General features: G+C 42.6%; 3 protein-coding genes across 3 annotated transcripts; 1 reads left to right on the top strand and 2 right to left on the bottom strand.

Moving 5' to 3' along the window:
• Nucleotides 1-2,466: 2,466 nt before the first annotated feature.
• Nucleotides 2,467-4,812, bottom strand: iscua (iron-sulfur cluster assembly enzyme a). The gene is made up of 5 exons (XM_079517192.1): nucleotides 4,620-4,812; nucleotides 4,290-4,403; nucleotides 4,063-4,173; nucleotides 3,040-3,118; nucleotides 2,467-2,902 (listed from the first exon to the last, which is right to left on the bottom strand). Exons 1-5 carry the CDS (start codon nucleotides 4,716-4,718, stop codon nucleotides 2,811-2,813), a joined length of 495 nt encoding a protein of 164 aa, XP_079373318.1. The 5' UTR covers nucleotides 4,719-4,812; the 3' UTR covers nucleotides 2,467-2,810.
• A 52-nt stretch (nucleotides 4,813-4,864) lies between these two features.
• Nucleotides 4,865-20,256, top strand: sart3 (spliceosome associated factor 3, U4/U6 recycling protein). Its single transcript, XM_079517188.1, has 19 exons — nucleotides 4,865-5,198; nucleotides 5,702-5,828; nucleotides 6,256-6,360; nucleotides 6,452-6,636; nucleotides 7,364-7,469; nucleotides 9,173-9,297; nucleotides 9,454-9,609; nucleotides 11,046-11,184; nucleotides 11,853-11,960; nucleotides 12,046-12,123; nucleotides 12,207-12,265; nucleotides 12,573-12,682; nucleotides 12,786-12,898; nucleotides 15,851-15,927; nucleotides 16,013-16,184; nucleotides 16,296-16,759; nucleotides 16,850-17,014; nucleotides 17,658-17,842; nucleotides 18,731-20,256. The coding sequence occupies exons 1-19, from the start codon at nucleotides 5,004-5,006 to the stop codon at nucleotides 18,936-18,938; spliced, it is 2,877 nt and encodes a 958-aa protein (XP_079373314.1). The 5' UTR covers nucleotides 4,865-5,003; the 3' UTR covers nucleotides 18,939-20,256.
• Nucleotides 20,257-20,421: 165 nt separating this feature from the next.
• ficd (FIC domain protein adenylyltransferase) lies at nucleotides 20,422-22,926 on the bottom strand. Its single transcript, XM_079517189.1, has 2 exons — nucleotides 22,116-22,926; nucleotides 20,422-22,016 (listed from the first exon to the last, which is right to left on the bottom strand). The coding sequence occupies exons 1-2, from the start codon at nucleotides 22,381-22,383 to the stop codon at nucleotides 20,926-20,928; spliced, it is 1,359 nt and encodes a 452-aa protein (XP_079373315.1). The 5' UTR covers nucleotides 22,384-22,926; the 3' UTR covers nucleotides 20,422-20,925.
• Nucleotides 22,927-25,653: the final 2,727 nt, after the last annotated feature.

Genomic DNA, 25,653 nt, shown 5'->3' with positions numbered 1-25,653 from the left:
CCTTTAATATGATAAGAGTTAGGGAAACTGCTGTGTTGCTTTTTGCACAGCAACTATTGGACAATTCTTTGGTACATTTTAATGTATACCTCAACAAATAACGGCAAAGTGTGCATTCAGTTTGAATGATGAAGAGGATACAGTAGGCCGATAGGTAATAGAGAACCTTAAGGGTATGATTAAATTTTGATGAGCATCTGCTTGGAATTCTGTCTAAGTGGTGGTTATCTTTAGAAACTGACACAGTCTTATGGACTCCTGGGAAACTTGCTGTCTGTATCTTAGGAGGTGCAGATGATACAAACGAAGGATAATGGTAAGTTACGATGCTTTGTATGGTATTGAATCAATCCTTTATTATGGTTAGAATGTATCTGTACTGTGATGATACACTGGATTTCACAAGTATAATCAGTACACAGGGTGTGTAAAAGTCTACAATTTGGTAAATGTTATGCTTCTACTAGTGTCATCTTGTCTTCCCTTCACAGTGTCATGCCTTGGTACCCATGCAGTATCCTACTGGCAGGCCTGGCCAAGACTCGCACGTGTGGTGGCTTATGTATTTATGTTGCGTTGATCTGGCACACAAGTAAACATTGTATCCCTTCTTGATGCTAGTTTAATATGCAGATATATCTGGCCACTTGTTTTCATGTTTTGTTTCATAGATTAGTTAGTTCTCTACCACAAATAAGAATGTTATTTAGATAGCATGTTGTTTACACAGATACTAGATTCATTGTTTGCCTGGTATCTAATACTTTAAAATGTACAGAATGTTATTTAAATAGCATGTTGTTTAGACAGATCCTAGGTTAATTCGTTACCTACAGTAAGACACTGTTCTCGCTGCACTCTAGGGGACTATTGACCTTGTTATTTATTGACTAGAGGCTACAGATCATGCTTACTCTGCTTATTCAGATTTTGCACTTGTACACTGCTCTGGATAAGCATGCTTAAATTGTAAATTGTAATGGTTCTCTATACGTCTGTCCTTTAGCTTGCTCAGTGATGTCCCTCTGTCCTGCTGGTTGCTGCTGTCCTCGTCTAGGACTTCTTGTACTTTGTGACTCTTTGGGCCTCAAGTCCCTACCTCCCTTCGTCCCACTCAACACCTCAGTCCTCTCTGTGGCTAGAAACCAGCTTTGTAACATAGACCACATACTTGGGCCCTTCTCTGGTCTGCAGGAGCTCAGGCTCAGTCATAACCAGCTGGCCCGTTTCCCTCGTGGATTACCTCCAAGCCTGGAGACCCTGCAGCTTCAAGAGAACCACATCACTTATATCACCTCTGGTGCCCTGCGGCAACTGCATAACTTAACTCGCCTGGATTTGGAGGACAACCGCATTCGTGTCATACAGCCTGGAGCACTTCAGGGACTTGGGAGGCTGCAGATCCTGACACTGAAGGGAAACAAGTTAACAAGTTTACCTTTGAATCTGCCAGCCTCCATCACCCACCTAGACGTGTCCAAAAACTGTATCAATGCGCTGGACCTGCCCTCGCTGTCCACACTGATCAACTTGCAAGTGCTGAAGATCAACAGTAACTGCCTACGTTCAGTCCCGGAGAGTGCTTTTGACAGTTTGCCTCGACTTCGATCTGTGGAACTGGCAAATAATTTGTGGGTGTGTGAGTGCGACATACTGTATCTTTATCGCTGGCTATTGAGTGGCAGGCTGAAGATGGCCACTGATCTTGTATGTACTGAACCAATTCATCTTGCACATCGTCTTCTTCTAAACCTGTCGGTCATGGCCATCTGTCCCCGGGTCCTAAAGCCAAATGAGCAAGTCCCAACGTTTGTAGTCTCTAGACTGGAGAGAAAGTTGAACTCCATAGTGGAGATCACAACACCCGATGACCAATATTCATTAGTAAATAAAAGGCATTTGGGTGGTCTGATAAATATTCCATCACAGAAAAAATCGAATGAATCGTCCACCACCTCTGAACCTCTATTAGCTCAAATTAATTATACTAACCATGATGTTCGTATGACTCATATATTATCTGAACACAACTCTTTAGACATGCTTAGCTATGAGGATTGTTTGTCTCTCAATATAACAGTCACTAACTCCACTCCTAGTTAAAACCACAACCTCTATCTCCAATGAAGAATCACCAACGTGGATAGACAACATCACAGCACAGTACCCTGTGAGGAATTCCACCATGGTTGGAACAGGGTCTTTACTTTCCACATACAAGGCTGGGTACTTGCCTACCTCCAACCCTGGACCATTCTCTCAACAGTTATCCCCAGTAGTCATAGCCCTACTGGCTGTGTTGTGTGTGCTGGTAGCGTTCCTAATATTGGGAGTGTTACTGGTGCTGAAAATGGTTCTCCTTCACCACCAGCGGGTGGCTCCACTTCAACAATCCTAAAACAACTGACTCAAGGGTAAACATAATTTTGTAAATAAGATTGATGTCAGCACAAATATATAACACAATTGTACCTCAAATTATAAATGTTTATTAATATACCAAAGAGATATGCATTATAGATTCATGATACATTTGTAAAGTGTCTCTTATCCCATTCCTGATCAGAAGTATCAATTAGAGATGACAGATTTTGCTCCAAATGTATTGTGTACTCAACTGTATTATTTATGTTCATTTTCAACAATGGTCAAATTAACCTGAAGCAACAACACTCAGAAATTATATTCTGTAAAATGGGCAACCTGTTAAATTTACTCCAGCAACAAGTTTTATTTAATTTCTATATAAAGAGGAGTATGTGGAAGCCGTAAACCCATGCACCAAACCATGCATATTTAACACATTGACACTAAATGCTGACTTCTGCAACATCCTTCTTCTTGTCCACTTGTTTGAGTCTGTAGTCTGACAGTGCTGCTTTGATGGCATCTTCAGCAAGCACTACAAATAAATGAGTGAGGTTATGAACTTCAACACGTTACTGAATTTATATGGGACAATAACCATAGCAGTACAATCTATGAATGAACTAAACAAACAATGCAGGCAAGTTTGCTTTTGTTTCATTACGAACTTACTTGAGCAATGAAGTTTGACAGGAGGAAGACAGAGTTCTTTGGCAATGTCTGTATTTTTTATCTTAAGAGCTTCGTCAACCTGCATGAAAGAATATAGAATATGAAGAAACCCAACAACACAACTGCAGCATGATATAATGGGCTTTCTAAAACGGTTAGTCCCAATAATTGATTCTGATTGGCTGGTTACCGTTGTAGGAGACCCTACTATCGTGTCGGATCTGACTACGCCTCTCAGCCATTATAAAATACCCGGTAACCTGACACCTGTGGCTTATTGCTTTAATGGTTGCTTGTAACAGGGATAAGCCCTACGCCGCCCTGATATTCCATATGTTCATGTTTTCTATAAACACAGACATAGAACACTTGGTACATTTCTATGGAGGGACTCATCTCTGGAGAATTCTAAATTCATTTGTTGTGATGTTGCATGTGAACTTACCCAATAATTAATTTCTGCACCTTTTTTGTCATTTAGTATCAGATGCATTTGAAGGTTCTAGCAGGAAACGTATTTTATAAAATATTCCCTAAGATTCACACGAATGACATTCTCTGTACACAACAGGGTCAGGATGGCTTGGATTTAACACTAAAAACATGTAAACTTCCTTCAACAATCAGCTATGGGCACAAAATGATGTGTGAGCAATTACCACACACCAACGAATCCATACTTGTCAGGTATGGATTTTGTGAGTCCATAGCTATGTGCTCATTGAAGGATTACGGTATATGCGTTTAGTGCTGCTGTGAATGATACCCCGTTGCAGAGAATGTGGTATGTGTGAATCTCGTGGGAAAAGTGGAGATATTTAACTAAATACATGCTTTCTGCTACTAGATGACAAGAACTGACTCCAAGTTGCAGCAATTAATTCTGAGTACACACATGGTACATCATGCTACAAGTTAAAATCCCTTCACAGAAATGCAATGAGTGTTCTATGGCCTTATGGCATGCAATGTATGAAATATTAGCCATTCTAGGGACAGAATAACTGAATAAGCCATACTTACAGATTTCCCCTTCACCCACTCAGTTGCTAGAGAACTGGAGGCAATAGCTGAACCACAACCGAAGGTTTTGAATCTCGCATCCACAATCTTTCCATCGTCACCCACCTGGATCTTTAGACAAACAAGAGTCACTGTTTTGTGGATGTTAACAGAAGATGAATAGTTGTGGTTTATGGGCCATAAAATAAGACTGTGTGTGGATCAGTCATCTAAGGGCACAGGCATACCTGAAGTTTCATTACATCACCACAGGCTGGTGCGCCCACTAATCCTGTCCCCACATGTTTTGAGTTTTTGTCAAGGGAACCCACATTTCTTGGGTTCTCATAGTGGTCGACCACCTTAAGACAGTGAGAGAGAGAGACAAACAGAGAGAGAGAGAGAGAGAAAGACACAGACAGAAGAATATGTTGTTGTTTAACTTGTTTCTGCTGCAGCTATGTGGCTACTGCTAGTGTTCACCGTCGACAAAAAAAACAAATACACGCAAAATAGACGTTATTCAAGGTTCATGGCATGCTTGCGAACCTAAATTGTCACAACATGATTTTAGTTACCTTTTTGTGATATTGGCAAAGCGCCTTTAGCTCCGGGAACAATAACCTTCGACCAAATACTATCAAAGAGCCACACTTTCGTAAGCACACCGACGCCATGTTGTTGACAAACGACGATTGACGGAATCGAACGACTGTACACGAACGAATATCACAGGTCAGGTGCACTTGTGCTTCCGGTCTCCTAAAAAGGCGGCCGCCTACTTCACGCAGACTTACAAGTGGCAGATCTTTCTTCTATCTTGTATTGGGCTGTTTGCTACTCTAGCTTGTAGATCTGCGCAGGATCGCAGTAGACTGCGTTTTCGGCAGTGGCACGCGACACCGTCGTACTCCTTGCAGCGTGTTGTCATCAGGCTCCTGTTACCAGGCAGACCTTCCAACATGGCAGCGGCAAGCAGCAACGCAGAGGAAACGCACTTACAAGAGATGGAGGAGGAAGACGCAAGGATGGAAAGAGAGATGGAATCGGACGACGAGGAGGGCATGGGTATCGAAAATTCAGCCGATGAAGATGAAGGCGAATCATCAGAGGACGAGAAAGAAAATGAAGCCGAAATCCAACGTCTGGAGGAGCAGGTAACGGACAACGTTAGAATGAATGAATGGGTGGTAAACACACCAGCAGCTAGCAAAAGTTAGCTGTCCTAAACAGTAAACCGAATCTGAACATAATATTTTATGCAATCTTATCAGAGCAAACCAGTGCCACTGCCTGCAAGTGCATTACAGTTGGACCCACAAGACACTGAGCGGATAACATATTAGCTTTCTAGCTAATATCAATGCTAGCCCCCGGGTCCCCACCATAGTTCCTGAACAACCACGCGCCCTTTTTGATTAAAGACTTTGGACCTTTACAGTCCAAATAAAAATACAGTAAAATCATACAGTAGCAACGTCACAAGCATTGCTATTTGTATTTAGTCAGATTGCCAGACGTACTCCCGCAGAGATTTAACCTCGTCTGATCAGACGAGGCTCCTCTTATAAGAGGACGATGGAGACGCATCTCATTGTTTACGTTTGCCTTTAACGTTGGATTTGCCAAACTGTATTGATTATTTTTTGTGTGATTTCAGTTATCCATCAATGCGTTTGACTACAACTGCCATGTGGATCTCATCAAGCTACTAAGGCAGGAGGGAGATCTGATCCCTCTGCGCAGGGCAAGGCAGAAAATGAGTGAACTTTTCCCACTCACTGAAGGTAGGTGTATATAAAGTTCACTGTCTCGACAAAGTTGACATGCAGGTCAGACCAAGTTCAGTCATATATTGGAGCGTTTACCAAACGGCCAAAGAGTAAATACATACTTCATCACATGTCTGTGCCATTCACTGAAGATAACTGATTTCGAGTTATTTCAACAAGTAACACGGTTGTGCTAGTTCATTTGGGGGAACTGTCATAAGAAATAATACTCTGCATTAAACCCATCATTCTAACTATTAGGAGTAGTGGCTAAATGCCATTAATACCACACTTGGGGAGCAGTTAGGGCCAAGTGTCTTGGACAGGGATACCTAGGGCTGGGGGGCAAACCAAGGACCTTCTGTTTCCCAGGTGGCCTCACTACACATTCAGCTATCCCACCGTCATTTAACACAAAGTATTAATTATCTTCACCCTGCAGAGATCTGGTTAGACTGGCTCAAGGATGAGATCCGCCTAACCGAGGAGGAGCCTAACCGGGAGAAAGTTTATGAACTCTTTGAGAGGGCTGTGAAGGACTACATCTGTAAGTGCTTTATAGAGTTATTACTGCTTTTGGTTTGACACTGTCACTGAACAAGCATTATATTTATTTAGTTCATTGTCTTTACCTACAGGTCCAGATATCTGGCTTGAATATGCCCAGTACTCAATAGGTGGAATGGGATTACCTGGTGGGATGAACAAAGCGAGGTCCATTTTTGAGCGGGCCCTGACAGCGGTGGGCCTTCACATGGCCAAGGGAGCGACAGTGTGGGAGGCTTACAGAGAGTTTGAGAATGCCATACTGTCCACAGTACAGGTCTGAGTTTCCTTCCTTGGCATTGATTTCACTAAGTGTTCATTCAAGCATGCTTGTTTGTTTGTTTTTTTTAAGATATTTTTTTGGCGTTTTTGTCTTTATTGGTAGGGTACAGTAATTTGACGGGAAAGGGGAGAGAGATGTGGGGAAGACATGCAGCAAAGGTCGACGGACTCGAACTCGCGACACGCCGTCAGGCTGGATTACCGGCCTAGGTGCCTGGACCGCTCAGCTGCGGTCCAGGTCAAAGCATGCTTGTTTTTGCCTACAACCTTTGCTGCATGTGTAGGTCAAATGCAAGTTGTCAGATTTTGACTTAGAAGAATCATCTCAATCAAAATCATCTGGTGCAACCACTCCAAGGAACAGCAATGTCCGTGTTAACCTATGTGACTATGAGTAGCAGTAGGGGCAAAAGTGGCGCTGTTGTGCCAGAAACCGAGAGCGAGAGATAGTGTTGCACTGTTGCCTGCTAATAAGAGAGAGAGAGGGGGGGGGGGGGGGGGGGGGCGCAGGGGGAGAGGGGAGGTGCACCACTCAGTTCACACGGGTGTGATTTTTTTTAATTTTTAGAATGAAAACAATAATGTTGTACCATGTTTTGAATTTGTGGTGGCTCACCTTTGCTTAATAATAGAATATGCTAAATTCAATGTTCACGATTGAAATCTTAGACAAAGGTATAGTACTGATATTTTTATGACTTTTTACCTTCACATAATTTCAGCCGCCCCCCGGCAGCGTTCCCTCCCATGATCAGCTGGAGCTACTGAACACTCAGCTTGAGCGCATCCATACACTGTTCCGCCGCCAGCTGGCTATCCCCTTAATGGGTATGTATTCCAACTCCTCTGGTCAGAGTGGGTGCTCTGACCAGAGCTGACTTTGGCTGTCACGATCATGCAATTTTACCTGATGATTAAATGTCATACAGATAACAATCTCTCAAGAACAGATTCCGAGCTGCACTCTGAATCCGTCGGCAGGGGCATTCAGAACGTGTATACATTGTTGTTAGTGGGAATGAAAACATAGGTGCCCCACCGAAAGAGAAGGCCTGAGGGTGGACCAAATGTCCTGTTATCCACATTTTATTGGGCCCAGAGGCAAATTCAAAACTAGAAGAAGTGCCCCTTGGGGCACAGGTCTCCACCAGAATTGATATTTGGATAAAATCTGAAGGCCTCCTGGTGGCGCTGGAAAAGGCAGAATTGAAAAATGCAGGCCAGATGTTTTTCCTTCTGCTATAGGGAGTGTGCATACAACGATTTACACAGATCGGTGCAGTTATATGTGAAGACTAGGCATGTAACGATATATCGTATATCGATATCAACACAGCAAGAGAATGAGGAACTTATGCACACACAAACGCAAAGACTTATGGGCTATATGAAAAAGGTGGATAGAGAGACTACCAATTTGCATGATGTTTGGACAAAATCTGTAGGTGTACTGTCAAAAAATGTGCTCCTGGTGGCGCTATAACAGGCCAATGTGAACACTTTGGGCCAGAGGTTCAGCTCTGGCATCCAGGGAGTGTGTGTGCAGAGTGTGGCTGCGATCAAGCCAACAGTGCCAGAGATTAGCTGTCCACAGACGCCAGAAGGACACACTGACGGACGGAGTGCAAAACATACTCTTCCCCCCATGCCTTCGGCCTGGTGGAGACAACAAACAGCAGATTGCACTGTTCTTTCCTTTTTTTGTATGATGGTTCCCAGATTGTACAGCATTTTATTTATGGCGTTGAACATTGGAACATATGAATAGAGGGTATGTGCATGCATAAAGTGAGTGGCAAATCAAGTGGCGAAGTGAGTTTAATGTCGTTTAATGCAATCAGATAGGACTTTTCTGTTTGGATGTCTGTATCTGCTGTCTAGGCCAGAAAGCTGTTTTTTGCCAACCTTAACGCATGTTCCCCAAACCCTAATCCGATCGTTTTCCGGACAAAAGTCTGCCCCCCGTTGCCTACTGCCTTTTTTGGGTCCTGCCGAATGCCTACCAGAGGTAACCTGACTCCGCCAGATTGAAGAAGTTTGCTTCACACTCGTTTCACAAACTACTTCCATCTGGTATCTCTGCAACCCAATAGCTGAAGAAGGCGGGCCCTTTTTTCAACCTACTTGGCAGGTGATTGGCAGATCCTGCCCATAGCTGCCGCTGATTGGTCCGAACCGCGGCTGGTTCGGTTCATCGCTACTGCGTCAGCGATTCCAGATGGAGGCTGTGTTGTGAACTTGTGAATCAATACCACCCCCATCTGGTGGAGTCGGGTTAACCGAACGAAACCGTCGTTCTAATTTCTGGGGAAATTTCTGGATGCCTATCTTGTTAATAACCTGTGCCAACGTTCTGGTTATAGTCACTACTTATTTACTTTATACATGCCACTGGGTGAGTTTTATAGACATGACACCAAGATAATTTGAAAATAAATGTCCACTTATGTAGGAGTCTAAACTTATGTTTGTATTTTTTATTACTAATAATAATAATTTGCATTGTGTTTATGATCTTGACATTCTTGTAGACATGGATGCCACCTATGCAGAGTATGACGAGTGGTCTGAGCAGGGGGTGCCTGAGAAGGTTTCAAAACTGTACAAAAAAGTCCTGCAACAGATGGAGAAGTACAAGCCATATGAAGATGCTCTGGTACCTATTTTATAAAAACATTTAATGTTGCCTGTTTCAAAAAAACAATGTCTTGTTAAGCATATATTAGACAGAAATCTTTATTACATTTGACTCTTAAATTATATACTATGCATTGGCATTACAATTCTTTGATATGTCAATGTCTTGCTGCAGATGGTAGCAGAGCCGCCCAAGCTGGCAGAATATCAGTCTTACATTGATTTTGAACTGAAGGAGGGTGATCCGTTACGCATCCAGATAATCTTTGAGCGGACACTGGCAGAGAACTGTCTTGTACCAGACATGTGGGCCAAATACAACACCTATCTGGTGAGTATCCCCTCCCCCACTCTAAGCTGCAGTGTGGGGCTGTGTTTCACTGTGTTCATTTTAATTACACCGACATCTATCCTGCATCTCCTGCTAAAATGTATTCATGGGATTTTTAATTGGTTTAATGGGGTGATAATGAGATGCTAACATGGAGAACGCTAAACCCAGACACGATAGCCAATAATTCATCAAGATGCCTGTCATTTTACGTGTGACTGATTGTTGGAAAGATACTTTAATTCACTGGTTCTCAACGTTAGTCCAAATTGACCCCTTACATGTCCGGTACTCAATCCACACTGTAAAATCTGCAGTGTTAATTTAACTCTTGATAGTGTACAAATGTACATTTTCAGAGTTATAGACCTGTAAGGGCCCATTTGGACCACCCTGGTGCTCCCCGTACCTGACGTTGAGAAACAGTGCTTTAATGGAATGATCATAATACATTGCACTCAGTCAGTCAGTTTCACTCTTGGATTAAGAGCCATATGGTCACATACTGTACATGGGCCCCTCTTGTATGACAAAGGTTTCTAGGCATATGATGAAAGTCTCCTACCGATTACTGGGGGAAGTAATTCAATGAATGGGAGTACAGTATTTCCTAATTGAATTGCTTTAGATTAGTAATATAGTCATATTTCAAATTAAGTTCCGGTTTATCAGGCATTTGTATAATTTATTTCTTAAATAGGAGATAGTAGAGAGACGGTAAACCAAGGACAGTGAGAGAGAAGAGACAAGCGAGACCAGGAGTGTGATTTGAACGCATGTACTCGGGCTCCCAAGGAGCACATGGTCTGAGCCACCAGACCACATTATGATCCTGTTTGAAGTGTTAGGCCATTTCTCTTTTATTTTTTGGTAAAAGATATGGCCTAGTGGCCTACATAAATAAGCTGGAACTGAGGCCCTAAGATATCCATTTTAGAAATTTGCAAGAATATGTGGAATGTTAGAAAGTATGGCAATCCACAAATGAAGTAACGTAAACAAAAGGCCATTATTCAATTTATTTAATGACCATTAAAGGGACATTTCACCACGGGAAGAAACTGCAGTCACTCAATGTTAATATTAATTGTAGTAGCTAACCGTAGCACAATTTGAAATTTGCACTCTATGGCCAGAAAGATCTGTGTGTTTGACTGGATTGCTGAATTCCTACAATGGCCATAATGCTTTAGTTTATTGCCCTCTTTGTGGAGAGCGGGAGGCTGCATGGAGGTGTGACTTTGTAGTCCAGGAAGTCAGTGAGACCACATTTTCAAGACCGGTTTTTGGTAAAAAAAAAAACATATTACACACACAAAAACCCCAGGGAAGTGTTTCTTGTGTCCTAAACATAATTAAAATAAGCTCTAGTTGCAAATGGGTGAAGTGGCCCTTTAACAGTCTTTTTGTAATTCTGTTTCCCCTGGGCTCCGTAGGACCGCCAACTGAAGATTAAAGATTTAGTGCTTTCTTCTCATGAGCGTGCTGTCAAGAACTGCCCCTGGACCATGGGTCTGTGGAAGAGCTACTTGCTAGCCCTGGAGAGGCATGATGCAGATCATCAAATTGTGTCAGGTAACCAATAATCTCTAGGGCTATCATGGTGGTACATTTTAATTATAATCAGGGATGTAGTGGTCAAACCCCTTAAAGATGTGAGTAAAAACATAAAAAAACGGTTCTCTCCAAGTTAATTTACAGCATTTCACAGAAAGACGATCATTCCTAATCTTTTTTTAGAATTCTGTAGTAATTAGGGGAGGGCGATATGGTGATAAATATCGTCGGCACGATACAATCAGAGCCATAGAGTAAGACAGAGTTACGCAAACTGTTCACTTCATGGGGCCAATCCAATGGCGGCTCTTCTTCTATGGAGCATGGGGATAACCAGAAGTTTACGGAATGCATTGGAGTCTATGGGCTTGCGCGAGTACATGAACCACGTGACCTGGCTGTTTTCTGCCCCTCAATATTGCAACTCTTCTATTAGATGGCTCTGGATGCAATGTCGCCACATCCACAATATGCCTTTTCAGAGATATCGTATATATTGTGATACAGTTAATGCACATTCTATGATTTGCAGTTCTATGCCTTAATTTATACATATATACAGTATGTAGATAGAACGACGGTTTCGTTCGCCAAAAATAAGTATTTTGGTCTAAATGGTCTGTTTGTGTTAAAATGTCTTCCACTATGTAGGCTACTATTAATTCAGTAGGCTGGTTTCTTTACAGATGTTTTTGAAAAGGCACTGAATGCTGGTTTTATACAAGCGACCGATTATGTGGACATCTGGCAAGCATACCTTGACTACCTGAGGAGGCGTGTCGATTTCAGCAAAGGTGAGAGCAAATTGACCGGAAATAATAGATCTTTTTGGGATTTTGGGATCAGTCCCTTTTCTGATGCTTCTGTTACATTTCTCAGAATCAAGTAAAGAGTTGGAGGAGTTGCGGGCAGCCTTCTCACGGTCTCTTGACTACATGAAACAAGATGTTGAAGAGAGTAGGTTTTGATGTCACATTTTAATTTTATTTCATAATTATAGTTTTGTTCACTTCATTTCACTCACTGATGTGCACTTGCAGGGTTCAGTGAAAGTGGAGATCCATCCTGTACCATAATGCAGATCTGGGCAAGGATAGAGGTAAAAAATAATAATAATACTAATAGATATCATGTGTACATTACATGGTGATATATAGTTTGCTGTATACGTTTTGATATTGTAGCAGGGAAAGTATTTTACTGCACTAAATTGATTCTTGCATATCTCTAAATTCTTCTGCCTCTGAATACAATTACAATTTGCCATTTAGCAGACGCTCTTAGCATCTGTTTAAGGCAGCAGTAAATTGGGGGTGAGTCTGCAGTTCTGACTGCAATGGGGAGTTTTAGCTTAAGTATTTGTAAATGGTACAAATAATTTTTTTTTTCTTTCCTGTACTTGCCAGGCTCTGTATTGCAAGAACATGCAAAAGGCCAGAGAACTGTGGGACAGTATCCTGACAAAAGGCAATGCCAAATATACCAACATGTGGCTGGAGTACTATAATCTTGAAAGGTCAGCCAGTGTATGTCTTGATAACTAGAAATGAAGTTGCAGAAGCATAATGTGTGAGCAATAATGTAACTAGATGCATTTGTTTGTTTTTATTTATACATAGGTCTTATGGAGATCCCATGCACTGCAGGAAGGCCCTACACCGGGCTGTCCAGTGCACTACAGACTACCCAGAGCATGTGTGTGAAGTCCTGCTCTCTTTCGAAAGAGTAGAGGGTGAGTTCAGTTTGAAGATGAAGAATGTGTTTATTCCCCAGACACATCATAATGCCAAGTAATACTATGGTATGTATACACCAAAGAAAAACAAAGCAAGTACCACCTGCACTGTTCTGGCATCAACTTCCGGTGGAAGGTCTACTCTTTTTAGCACTTTCGGACAGGGACCTGATTTCTCTTTAGTTGGTCTGTACGTCTCACAAAGATTGCAGAGAAACTTATAATACTTGATGTTAATGCTAATGTCTCAACTTGACAACAGGTTGGTTGGTTAGCACTAAAAACAGGTCAGTACTTTTTACAGGTCTTCCTCAGTGGGCACAGCTTGACAGACTTTGGGCAAGCGGTACCCTGTATGTTATAGTATGAGCTTGTAACTGACTGGATGCCTGTTTTATTACCCTTACCAGCGAATTAGCCTTTAGTATTGCTCCAAACCTTTGTTACCTCACGTCACGTAACTTCGCAAATTCGTTTTCATTCCGAACTAGAGTGATCTGGTCTAGGCTAGATAGTGGATACTAGAGTTGCGCGCAGGGGTGAAAGTAGGCCGGGGCGGTCCGGAGCTCCGACCCGGTAAGACCTGACCCCCCCCCTCAAAATACTATATTAAATAACCTGCCACTGTGCCCAGAAACGCATGTCCAAGAGGAAAACAATCAAAACATTATATACTAACGTCAGAATCGGGCAGATTAACACAAGTGTTATTAGTTGAGTTTTCTTAATGAAGTGCTTCTGAATTGTAACAGTGTGTTTATGTCAGTCAGCGATGCGATCTGTTGTTATTAATCCACCACTGCACCATAACGCACGGACTGGAGAAGTGTTTCTCTCCCTTCGGCTCGCATGACTTGCAGGGAGTACCAGTTCACTTTGCAGGTTGAACATCCGGTATAGAGCGGATACGGAAACGGACGTTCATCTGCCTAAGATATGCATATGACCGGATATAGTAGGCAGGCTCTACGACCTTAGAGTATATATACTCTAAGTCTACGACAAATTAAATTCCACCAACGTTCAAAACAGTTTCTGGTTGGCTGACAGACTGACACAGCGAAATACTTAGTTCTGATTGGTTCAGAACGAAAAAAATAAAAAGCACAGGAAACGAAATAAAAATAGCACCGGCAACTTTTGTTGAATGAGAAGCCACTCAGAAGAATGTGATTTAAACAAATAATTTAATCAAAATGGCAATGCAACGAACAATAGCTCAACTGTTTAAGAGAAAAGATAGAGTTGAAAAAGCTGATAATGTAGTTAAAGAAAAAGTTAGAAAAACAATGCCAGGGGATGAAGATGCAGAGCAAATTGAGACCATCGAGTTGCTTGAGACTGAGTGAGACAGATGGGGAAGAGGCAGAGACCTAGCCTGGCTAATAAGCCAGCAGAGACCCTGCAAGTACTGACAGCAGGAGCAGATCCAGTAGCAAGCACAGGTAATAATAATAATAATAACTAGAAATATTGTTCCTGAAGAAACAATGTGGGGTCACTGCAATCCAAAAGATTGTAGGCCTACTATAAATAGTACTTTGCAGTCAAGGTCCCCCAAAAAATGTACTACAGTATGTTTTGCTCCATTCTCAACATCTTTTGGTTTCCAAAAACAGTAATTTATTGTAAGTAAACCCAAAACAGTAAAAAGCTGTTTAATGTGTGCTTATTTTTATTTTATTTGCTTTGATGGGGAAAATAGTTATCGGATATCTGATATCTTCAGAAGAAGACATTGCACATTGCAAGAGAGTAGAGACATTTGGACTAATGATTTGTAAGACCTGTTGTGTTTGTATTGTGTTATAGGTTAAGTATACTGTGCCAAAATGCAGTTCCTATGCATTTAAGGGGTATTGGGGGGGTTTGACCCCCCAAAATGTCACGTGTGCGACATGGCAGAGATTGAGAGAAGACAGAGAGGTTGCCTTGAGGGGAGAAAAGCGAGACTCACCCATGCGTCGCAGACATACAGTATAGTTATACAACAACGACTGGATTCACAGACCCTGAAGAAAACGCAACTAAAGACCTGAGAAACTCGTTCAGGGTTGTCCACGGCACGGCGCACACACACACGCACGTGCGCCGTGGAAGTATTCACAGTCACACTGTTTTGGAATTATTGGTGAAAGGAGGAGATCAACCAGCACACCTCCACAACACTCCGGTAGGCTGCGCAAATTTCTTCCCAGGGCACGTGGCTACAACAATCATTTGTAAAATTCCATTATACATTATTTGACCTGCGGGTTACAGGTCGGCCCACGCAATACTAGTGAATACATAGTTGGGAATTAGTACCCAATTAATATCAGCAATGTTGTTCCCCCAGCGGAATGCCAAATTGAGTAGCCTAGTGTTTGTATGAGTTGGAATAAAACATGGACAGTGGCTCAGGGGTAGAGAGTGGCTGGATGGGAACAGCAAGGTTCCCACTTCGATCCAGGGCTCCCCCAGAGTTGGTGTCCTTGAGCAAGACCCCTAATTGCTCCCGATGTGCAGGTTGGTGCCTTGCATGGTTTCCTGATTTCCCTCTGCCATCTGTGTATGAATGGTGGTTGAATGGTATGCACAATCTATGTAAAGCGCTTTGGATAAAAAGCTATATAAATGCACCTTTTACGGAGATGTAAGTATGTCCATGAAGAAGAAACTGGACAGATTAATATTATTTCAGAGGTTTATGGGTAGGCCCCTACCACTATGATGCCCCTGGTTTTTTGGGGGGTAAAGGGGTATGTTCGCACTCGCTGAGTCTCACTAGACTGCATCAGAAAACTAAGTTGATCCAAGTTTACTGGTCAAGTGTTGTTGTATGAATTTAATGCAAACTAAGCACAGTTTCTGAGCAGACTGTCACCGGATGAATACAAATAAAAATGTTGTAGGATAAAGATAGTGAATACATTGATCAGAATTTCATGTGCCCTCTTTCACCTTCAGGTTCTCTGGAAGAATGGGATGCAGCAGTGCAGAAGACAGAGACTCGATTGAACAAAGTCAATGAGCAGAGAGTCAAAGTAAGCACTCTTGCGTGCACAACACTTAACAGATGCCCTTTTTTCACTGTTGCCTGCTGATATTAATCTCCTGCACCCATCACAGGTGGCTGAGAAAGAAGCCACCCTGGCATGTCAGGAGGAAGGGAAGACCGAGCAGCGGCGGAAGGTTAGGGCAGAAAAGAAGTCCCAGAAGAAGGGTCAGCAAGGAAACCGAGCTGGGGAGAAAAGGAAAGCCAAGCAGGGGGATTATCATGATGAATGGAATGAAGACTCTGGTAAAGACATAGTCTATGTTTTTCCAATTATGCATTGTTTTTTCTCTAGAAAACACATTATCAGTGGAATTGAGTGTATATTTTAGTATAACAATAATCATTGTGTGACAGAACATGCTCCTAAGAGGCACAGAGGAGATGCTGACCCAGGTACAGAGGAGCAAATGGAGACAGAGACAGGATTATTTGGGCGGAAAGGGGCCACTGGTCACAGGCCTGCACCACCTGGTGCTAAAAGGGCCCAAATGGGATCAGCAGCAGTCACTGCAAAGAAGCAACAGGATGACAAGCCTGAGCTGCGCAATGATGACTGCAGTGTATTCATCAGCAACCTGGCATACACACTGCAGGAGCCAGAAAAGAAGCTCCGGACTCTGTTCGAGCCCTGTGGTCCCATCCAGCAGGTGCGCCTCATCTTCAGCTCCAACAAGGAGAAGTTCAAAGGTTATGGTTACATACAGTTTGAATGCCAAGCATCAGTCCCTGAAGCCCTTAAGCTTGACCGACGAGATGTGGAAGGAAGACCTGTATTTGTATCACCCTGTGTGGACAAAAACGCAAATCCTAACTTCAAGGTAATGGCTGGTAAATGTTGATTGTATTTGCACTGAACATGAGGGCTGTGTACATGTTGTGCAGTAATGACTACTTGATTATCTCTATAGGTATTTAGATACAATGAGACTATGGAGAAACACAAGATCTTCATCTCAGGCCTGCCTAACTCATGCACCCAGGAGCAGTTAAAGGAGCAGTTAAAAGAGATGTGCAAGGATCATGGCACTGTCATAGATGTCCGTGTGGTCACGTATCGCTCAGGCCAACCCAAGGTGAGCTGGAAGGACTGCATGGCTCTTGACCCTGCAGTGCTCTGTTCCATGATGGATATTTGTGAACTGTTATTGTTTGTATTAGCGGTGGACCTGGCATCAGGAGTAGGAAGTCCTTTAGTCGGCACTACAGTGATGTCACTGTACATTTTAGGGGCTTTTGAAGTTGACAGCCAGTTGTACATAAATTGAAAAGTAATTGTAGGATTATAATTACACAGCTATATCTGAAAGGTGTGTGTGTGTGTGTGTGTGTGTGTGTGTGTGTGTGTGTGTGTGTGTGTGTGTGTGTGTGTGTGTGTGTGTGTGTGTGTGTGTGTGTGTGTGTGTGTGTGTGTGTGTGTGTGTGTGTGTGTGTGTGTGTGTGTGTGTGTGTGTGTGTGTGTGTGTGTGTGTGTGTGTGTGTGATGCTGTATCCATAATATTGCTGTATTGTGGATGAATGGAGGTTTATGCAGGGAGGGGTTACTGTATTTACTATTTAGCATATGTGTTTGTACTTATACAGTATATATTTTTTAATCAGCTTAAACAAATTCAAATGATATACTGGACCATTGGCAATAGCTACTGGACTCCATTGAATGATAGGACGTGTTGTGCTGTGTAACCTGCATCACATTTATTTTGCATGGTTTTACAGGGCCTGGCGTATGTTGAGTTTGCCAATGAAGCCCAGGCTTCCCATGCAGTGTTGAAGTTGGATGGTATGGTTATAGATGGCAAGACTATAGCTGTGGCCATCAGTAACCCGCCTCGAAGAAATAAGGAAGCTTCTAGTGGGCCCATGACAGCCATGAAGCCTCGCCAGATCCAGATCTATGGATCGTAAGTTTGCTTATAACACACCTCATACTAAAACCTCTTCAATACTACTACTACTATGAAGAATGAAACAGCTGTTGTAGTATGAAATCTGATTAGACTGACTGACCAAATCTGACAAAATACAATTTAATCAAACCATAAACATGCATTATAAACAGATTGAAATCATATTGCTGAAACCGAGTTGTATTTGGCAACATGATTTCATTCTGTTTATGATAGTTTATTTACTACTCAAGATGCATTTAATACCAAGTGTAAACAAGGTATTAGACTGAGCTTCATCCTCAAGTCATTAGGAATCCAGGACTGGTACTATCTATAGACATTTGCTGGAGTTAAGAGTGGTATTGTCGGGGGCACGGTGGCACAGTTGGTAGTGCTGTCGCCTCACAGCTAGAAGGTTCTGGGTTCGATTCCCGCTGGGGACGCTGTGGGCGTGTTTCCTCCTCCGCGTCATCATGTTCTCCCCGTGTCCCCTAGGGTAGGTACCCTCACAAAAAACATGCAGTAATCCTGGTCTCTAAACTGCCTCCCCCTGGCCAGCCGGGGCGCCTGATGGAGGGGAAAGGAACTGGTTGGAATAACGTGTTCCTTCCACACGCTACGTCCAACCAGTGAGACTCCCCCCTGTCAGGTGTAAAGGAGCAACTTGGACACTCAGGCATGAAGGAAGCATGAGTTCAAGTCTGTTGCTCTCCCAATGTCCCCCATATATGGGGACTAGGTTGGCGGAGGGTGTGTAGAGCCCAGGATCACATTATTAGATAATTGACACGGGTGAAAAATGGGTTACAAAATCGTGGGATAAAAATTAAGAGAAAAAAAAAAGTGATATTGTCAGTCTTGCACATGGTAATGGTATTGTGATTTACTCTATTTTTCCAGGAGAGGGAGAGGACGCACACAGCTGTCATTACTTCCTCGGTCGCTACGTCAGAGTGGGTCTGCAAACAAAGCTGCGAATGGGACTGCAGCTAAACCCATACCAGGGACAGACGGTACAGTTGTCAATGCAACTGGAGAAACTGCGGTTGAGGCACAGACAAAACCATTGTCTAATTCAGACTTTGCCAGAATGCTTCTCCAGAAGTAAAAGGATGAAGGGGAGGAGGATGATAACCTATTTTACGGAAAGCCATCTTGTGTCCTTACAGATTAGTGATGGTGATTTTACTGTATTGAGCACACACTCTGAGATGTACTCTCCACAACTATGATGCAAGAGCAAAATGGTCACCATGTAACTAAATATGGCCAATAGGTTGATTGACTTCCCTTTAATCTAGTCCTGTCCTTATGTCAGTTCCTGTGAGAAAGCCTTAATCCCACTTGATTATTTCCTATTTAGAAATTCCTTTCGACAAAGATGGGAATTCTTTTTCACCAGTATGATAGAATGTGTAATGACCAATTGTTGTTGAGCTTTTTAGGGGCAAAATATATTTTATGAAGACAAAATATTGCATAATATTTGTGTAAATATATCAAATTACACGCCTCAAGTTGCAGGGTGTATTCTTCTGTTGTGCTGACTTAGTGAAAGTTTGGCAAATCCATAGGGGAGAGTATTTTTTTAAATGTTCACAGCCAAACATGATGTATGTATGTTAAGATGTTGTATGCAAAATGTTTGATATTTCAGATGTGATGTGTGAAAAGTGGTTTTTGTGTGTATACAAGTTGTATTTATTACAATAATGTAAATAAATACTTTCAGAAAATCCTCAAAGTTGTGCAGCTTATCTTGAACCCTGAGGAAGCAGCTAACATGCAGTTGTTTTGTCAGGCAATCTATATAATTTTTTTTTCTTCATTACGTAATTTCATGTGTTACAACCTGTATGACACATTGGAAAACTGCAAAGGAGTACAGAAAAATAAGTTAAATTCCTGCCCTATGTTGTGTTTTTAAAAAATGTTTGAATCCCAGTTATTTTTGCAGTTGCATATTAAGCCAAATACATTTTTACAAAGGATTGTATTATTGCTTACTGTATGAAGCTGCTGTCCCAGTGGGTAATAAGCTTGACAGCTCTGAAATATTCTAGAAAATAGCATGATTTATTTGGTCCTGCATAGTACACAATTAGAGGAAAGAAAACTATGCAGTATTACAAGTAAAAACACCCTTCCTTTTGTCATGGAAAACTTTGTCCTTGTATTGCTACAATAGCATCCCATGTACCATGGTCAGTTAATGTCCTTTGGATCAGGAAGGATATATGTTCATTGTTGTAATTTTCAACAGGTCGCGATAGTTTTGTAAACAATTTAGAACTTTCATAAAAGGAATAAAAGCTATATGTATTGATGTTATCACCACAGTGGCCTAATTTCAAAAGTATTCTAAACATCCTATAGAAAGGTGCATTGTTTTGGAATAATTTAAAGGTCTTTTTTTTCACTTTATATGGAAAAAGAGAGCTATTTTGGCCATGAACAGCCGAACAGTTAGTATTTGATAACTTAATATACTGCTCTACCCTTTGTTATAAAATGTTGTTTCTGGTCTAAGTTTTAATAAAACAAACCTTGATCACAGTATTCTGATTCCGAGTGAGCCATTACAACTGGTCTGGAAGCTAATAAAATAGTTTATTGAATAATAAAAATAGAAATATGAAAGTGCTTGACAGTGTAATGAGAAATGATCTTTAGAGAAAACCAGGAGCCAGTCTAAATGAGTACCAACTAGCAAATACACATTTTCAATACCATGTCAGTATTGTGAAGCAGCCCAAATTAAGAATAAATATATATATATATATATCCCTCCACATTTCAGCAGCACATAATTCTATTCTGAAAATTGATAGTGTCCTGGAGATGTATTGTTCACAAACAGCAAAAATGTAATTTCAGTTTGTGGCAGGAGTGGGACAGGACACCTAATACCATGCTATGGAGGTGCCAAAAATATGCCTGTAACAGTGTCAGACTCAAAAACAAATACAAACTATTTATTAAGCATAGGCAGGTGACTGGCCAACTTAAGAAACCAAATGTGTTATTAAAGAATCTTCAGACAATAGTATGAACAACCCTGCATGCCCTATTTGATCATGATACTTTTGGCTCCATCACATTTCCAAGGTGTGTACTGGGATAGTCTGTTTGCAGTCAGGGCAGGCCTCGTGGTGACTAGCTCCTGGCAAACCCACAGCATGCTCAGTAGTAGCAATCAACAGTGTGTCCAGAGTGATCTCTGTGCATTTGGCTATGAAACGAATGAAAGGTCGGACATCGCCCTCATTGGCCGTGTCCAGAGCTGCGTAATACTCAGCCCTTTGTTCTTTGCGAATTGTAATAGGTGGGTAACGTGCCTGCATGAGTACCAGGTTCATTAGCAGTCGTGATGTACGTCCATTGCCATCGACAAAGGGGTGTACATATACCAGTTTGTAGTGGGCGAGTGCTGCATACTCGACAGGGTGCATCTGAAGGGCCTCCTCAGAGTTGAGCCACTGGACCAGTTCTTGCATGTGTCGGTCAAGATCCTGAGGGTGGGGTGGAATATGGTGGCCTACAAACACCTGGCTGGTACGCAGCCTCCCTGCCTCCACAGGGTCAGCGTAGCCAAGCACTCTTCGGTGGATCTCCACGATGTCTGTGACGGCAATGTCTCCAGCTCTAGACAGCAGGGTGGTGTTAATATATTTCATGGCTGCATCTACGCCAATGGCCTCGTTCTGCTCCTGCAGGCTCTTGCCAGGGACAGCATAGCGCGTCTCAATGATGTGGCGGATCTCCGATAGGGTCAATGTGTTGCCTTCAATGGCCACTGTGTGGTATATATGGTGGTAGTAGGTTTCCTGCATTACCCGTCTGAGGGCAGAATTACCCTTGGGAATGGACATAAGCCTGCGCACCTTACTGTCGATGATACCAAAGTGACGTTGGTCAATCTCTTCCACTAGAGGGAGGGTGCGGTCTCTGCTCACCAGAGCCCTCTCATGACAAGGTGAGATAGCCAGGGCCTTGGTATACAAGTGGTCTGCTTGAACAACATCCTTCTCCTCCTCCAGAATGGTCCCAAGCTCTGTGAGGGCATCCACAAAGTCAGGGTTCATGTTGAGGGCATGCATCAGAAGCTTGTGAGCCTTCTCTCTCTTTCCTTGTTTTTTCATCTCCAACGCCTGCTGCAGAGCTGCTTTGGACTCCAGCACAGTCTCTGTAATAAAAGCAGACGATACAATAACATTCTTGGCATTACAATATTTTAACATAGAAAAGCACGCCCCTAATTTTGGAAATCGAAGTAACTGCTTACCTTTGCTTGGTTTGGACCTAAGAGGCAGGACATCAAGGGCAGTAAAGGGAACAGTGAGACTGGTTGACTGAACAGTGGGCTTTTGGGATCTCCCCCAAAGCTGGCAGCGTAACTGGGCAATGCCCTTCAGCATGGAACAGCACTGATCTTCTACCCCTACCATTGGCATCCAGAGTGCCACCAAAGACCCAAGAAGAACACACAGAAGCGGACCCCATCCACGAAGGACACTGCAGCCGGTGTAACGCCAGATCATTATAGCAGCCATCGCCGGTTACATACATTTTCAAATGACACATACCCCATCTACTACTCCACTTTTCCAGCTGATGGTATATAATACATTGCCTGTGAGAGGGGTACAAACACATGTAACATAACAGCTGTCAAGACTTCACCATCAACTCATTACATTTCTACTAAGCTTTGTAACAAGTGACAACTGGATCGTGTCGCTGTAACCAGTGACAATTGTTTGGATCGTGTGTACATACTGTGCACACAATATGTGAAAATATTCGCTTGGTCTATTCAGCACCGGGAAAAAGAAACGTAGCGCCGATCGATCGGTCCATGTAGTTTGCGAGATTAGCCGACACAGACACGTATACCCTCTTCTAGAGGGATCGCCTTTGCAACGCACGCCGTAATAATGAAAATAAAAAAAACAACCACTGTCTTGTAAAAATTGGACGGTAATGAAATAGTGATACACTAACTAGCCCTTCTGTCGAAGTCAAGGCCGTGTACTAAAATACACATCATCAACTTCCTGGAACTGAAGGCTGGACTTGTGAACATATTGCAACATCATTGGTCAGAACCATGATGAAAGGTGTTGCGGATTGGCTGAAAACGCAGCAATACAAGCAGTCGTAGCAGTCAGTGATTGGACGTAGCTGGGAACATATCTATGGCTGGGAAGGTGGAAACGTCACTTCAGCTCAGCAAAAGTAAACCAACCAAAACACACAGTGTGTGTGTGTGTGTGTGTGTGTGTGTGTGTGTGTGTGTGCGTGTGTGCGTGTGTGCGTGTGTGCGCGTGTGCGTGTGTGCGTGTGTGCGTGCGTGCGTGTGTGTGCGACTGTGTGTGTGTGTGTGTGTGTGTGTGTGTGCGCGTGCGTGCGTGCGTGTGTTTTTTATTGATTGATTGATTGAAGTATGTTTGCAGAATTACAGTACATTTCAAGCACAACGCAATAGAAAAACTGTAAATAAAGCAACACTTGTTTACAATAGTGTGAGGATCTACCATTTTCAATTCATCAGAACATTAATTTCAGAGACATACAAATATACACTTATATTTAGCCAAAGAACAGATCAGGAATTCATCATAAAGGAGGTAAAAAGGGAAAAGAAACAAAAGGGTGGGGTGGGGGGGGATTCAGATTTTACGGGGGCCAGTTTCGAATTGTAGCCGTCCGTAGGTGCCCTTTAAGAGCGGTTTTGAAGGAGTCAAGGGATTCGCATGACTGTTAGTAGAGCGTCTGAGCGTTCCACATTTTTGTGGCATAGTGAGTGAAATGAATTTAGTCCCTTGTTTGTGCCAAATCTGGGTTGCACATGGGTTGTTGAACTCCCTCTGGTGTTGTGGCCCTGGGTGTGGACGGTGTTGACATTACGGAAGTAGACTACTACACAGAGGTACATGGGTATCACTATCTTGGTGGTGTATCGAATCTTGTGGACCAGACCCATTTCAAGATGCTATAGCCTACTCTGTCGTCAACCCTAAGCCATTCCAGCCTGTCAAATGGGCAGGGGTGAGGTGGTTTCGGGGAATGAGGCCAAGTCTGACCAGTTTGTTTTGGGAAGTCTGGAGCCTTGTTTTAAGGGCCTTTGAGGTGCTGTGGTACCAAGAGGTGTATATATGCATAGTCGAAGAAACCTTGTACGAGGGCTCCTGTTAGGGTCTTCAAGGTGTTTTTGCAGTGTTCCGTTCACCTCCACCATCTAGGATTGCATCCAGCTTTATACTGATGTGATATTCAAAACCAATTGCTTTTAGCTTGTTAACCAGTATGGAGTGGTTCACGGTGTTCAAAGCCTTTTGGAGGGCACAAACAAGGGACTAAATTATTTTCGCTCCTATGCCACCAAAATGTTGAACGCCCTACCAACAGTCATTAAGACATGCGAATCCCTTGACTCCTTCAAAACCGCTCTCAAAGGGCACCTACGGATGGCTGCAATTCGAAACTGGCCCCCGTAAAAGCAGTATTTGCCAGCATCCACCTCGTGTTTGATGTGGTCGCTCAAATAGAGGAGGCATGTGTCAGTGGAGTGGGATGTTCTGAAGCCAGATTGGAATTTGAACATTATTTTTTTGTGGCAAGATACTTTTCAACCTGTTCATAGACTCTTCATTTTTTTCCATCACTTTCGAGATAGAGCTATAAGAATAGAAATAGGGCCGTATAGTTGCCTGGGTCTAATTTGCCCCCTTTCTTGTGCATAGGAATGCACAAGAAAGACAGGCTTGTGAATACATTCCAAGCATTAGTTTTGCACAAAATGCACTCCTTGGGCTAAAAACGGCCATAGACGTCATGACAAATGTGATGAGGTCAGCACATTTTGGGCACATTTGGGCACCTACAAAAAAAATCCCGCAAATCGTTACACACTATCTCTATAGTCATGTGTTCAAGACTGATCTGTCCAATATTTCATATTCCATCCTAAATGGCTTATATTGGCTTTCAAAGTTTGCAGGATTGGCCCGTTTTGAACAAAAAGCCTCAAATCATGAACGCAGCATGCAATTTATGTGAAATCTTTCACGCACTTTCCTACTATAGGCTGAGGAATATATCCCACCCTTTTCACATTGGCCTGTTATAGTGCCACCAACAGGTAGATTTTTGTAAAACACATTTTTGGAACAAAATCTTTCACAGACGCTCCTACTTAGCCTGGCTAATAAGCCAGACTAATATCACACAACACTGTCGCGGTAGGCAATTTTTTTTTGCCAACGGCTGATTCGGTCTGGTTTATTAACCAGGCTAGCTCCTACTAGGCTGAGGAATATATCCCACCCTTTTCACATTGGCCTGTTATAGCGCCACCAACAGGAGGATTTTTGAAAAACACATTTTTGGAACAAAATGCCTCAAACCATCCAATCCAAGGCGTAAGAAGAAATGGCACCCTTTTCACATTGGCCTATTATAGCGCCACCAGGAGGCCACAACCTGCCCTGCCTTGGTGGAGACCTAGCTGTGCCCCGAGGGGCACTTTATCTAGTTTTAGTTGTAAAGGCCAAGTATAATGTTTTAAGGCATATTTGTCTTATTAGCCAGGGATCCTTTTAAATGGAATCTTTACCTTCAAACACATGAGGGCAGTATTGCACTTTTTATTTTATTTAAACTTTATTTAACCAGTTAAAACCACATTGAGACTAAAGTGTCTTTTACAAGTGTGAATCCTGAACTGGTCAAGCGAAGAGGCAAATAATGTTACACATCTCTGCCAGTACCAACGTTACAGGACAACATTTTACGATTGGCTTCTAAACTTTTCAACGCAG

This window comes from Electrona antarctica (assembly GCF_951216825.1).
Source record: "Electrona antarctica genome assembly, chromosome: 12".
Lineage (NCBI taxonomy): Eukaryota > Metazoa > Chordata > Actinopteri > Myctophiformes > Myctophidae > Electrona > Electrona antarctica.
This window is presented reverse-complemented; position numbering and strand designations above follow the sequence as displayed.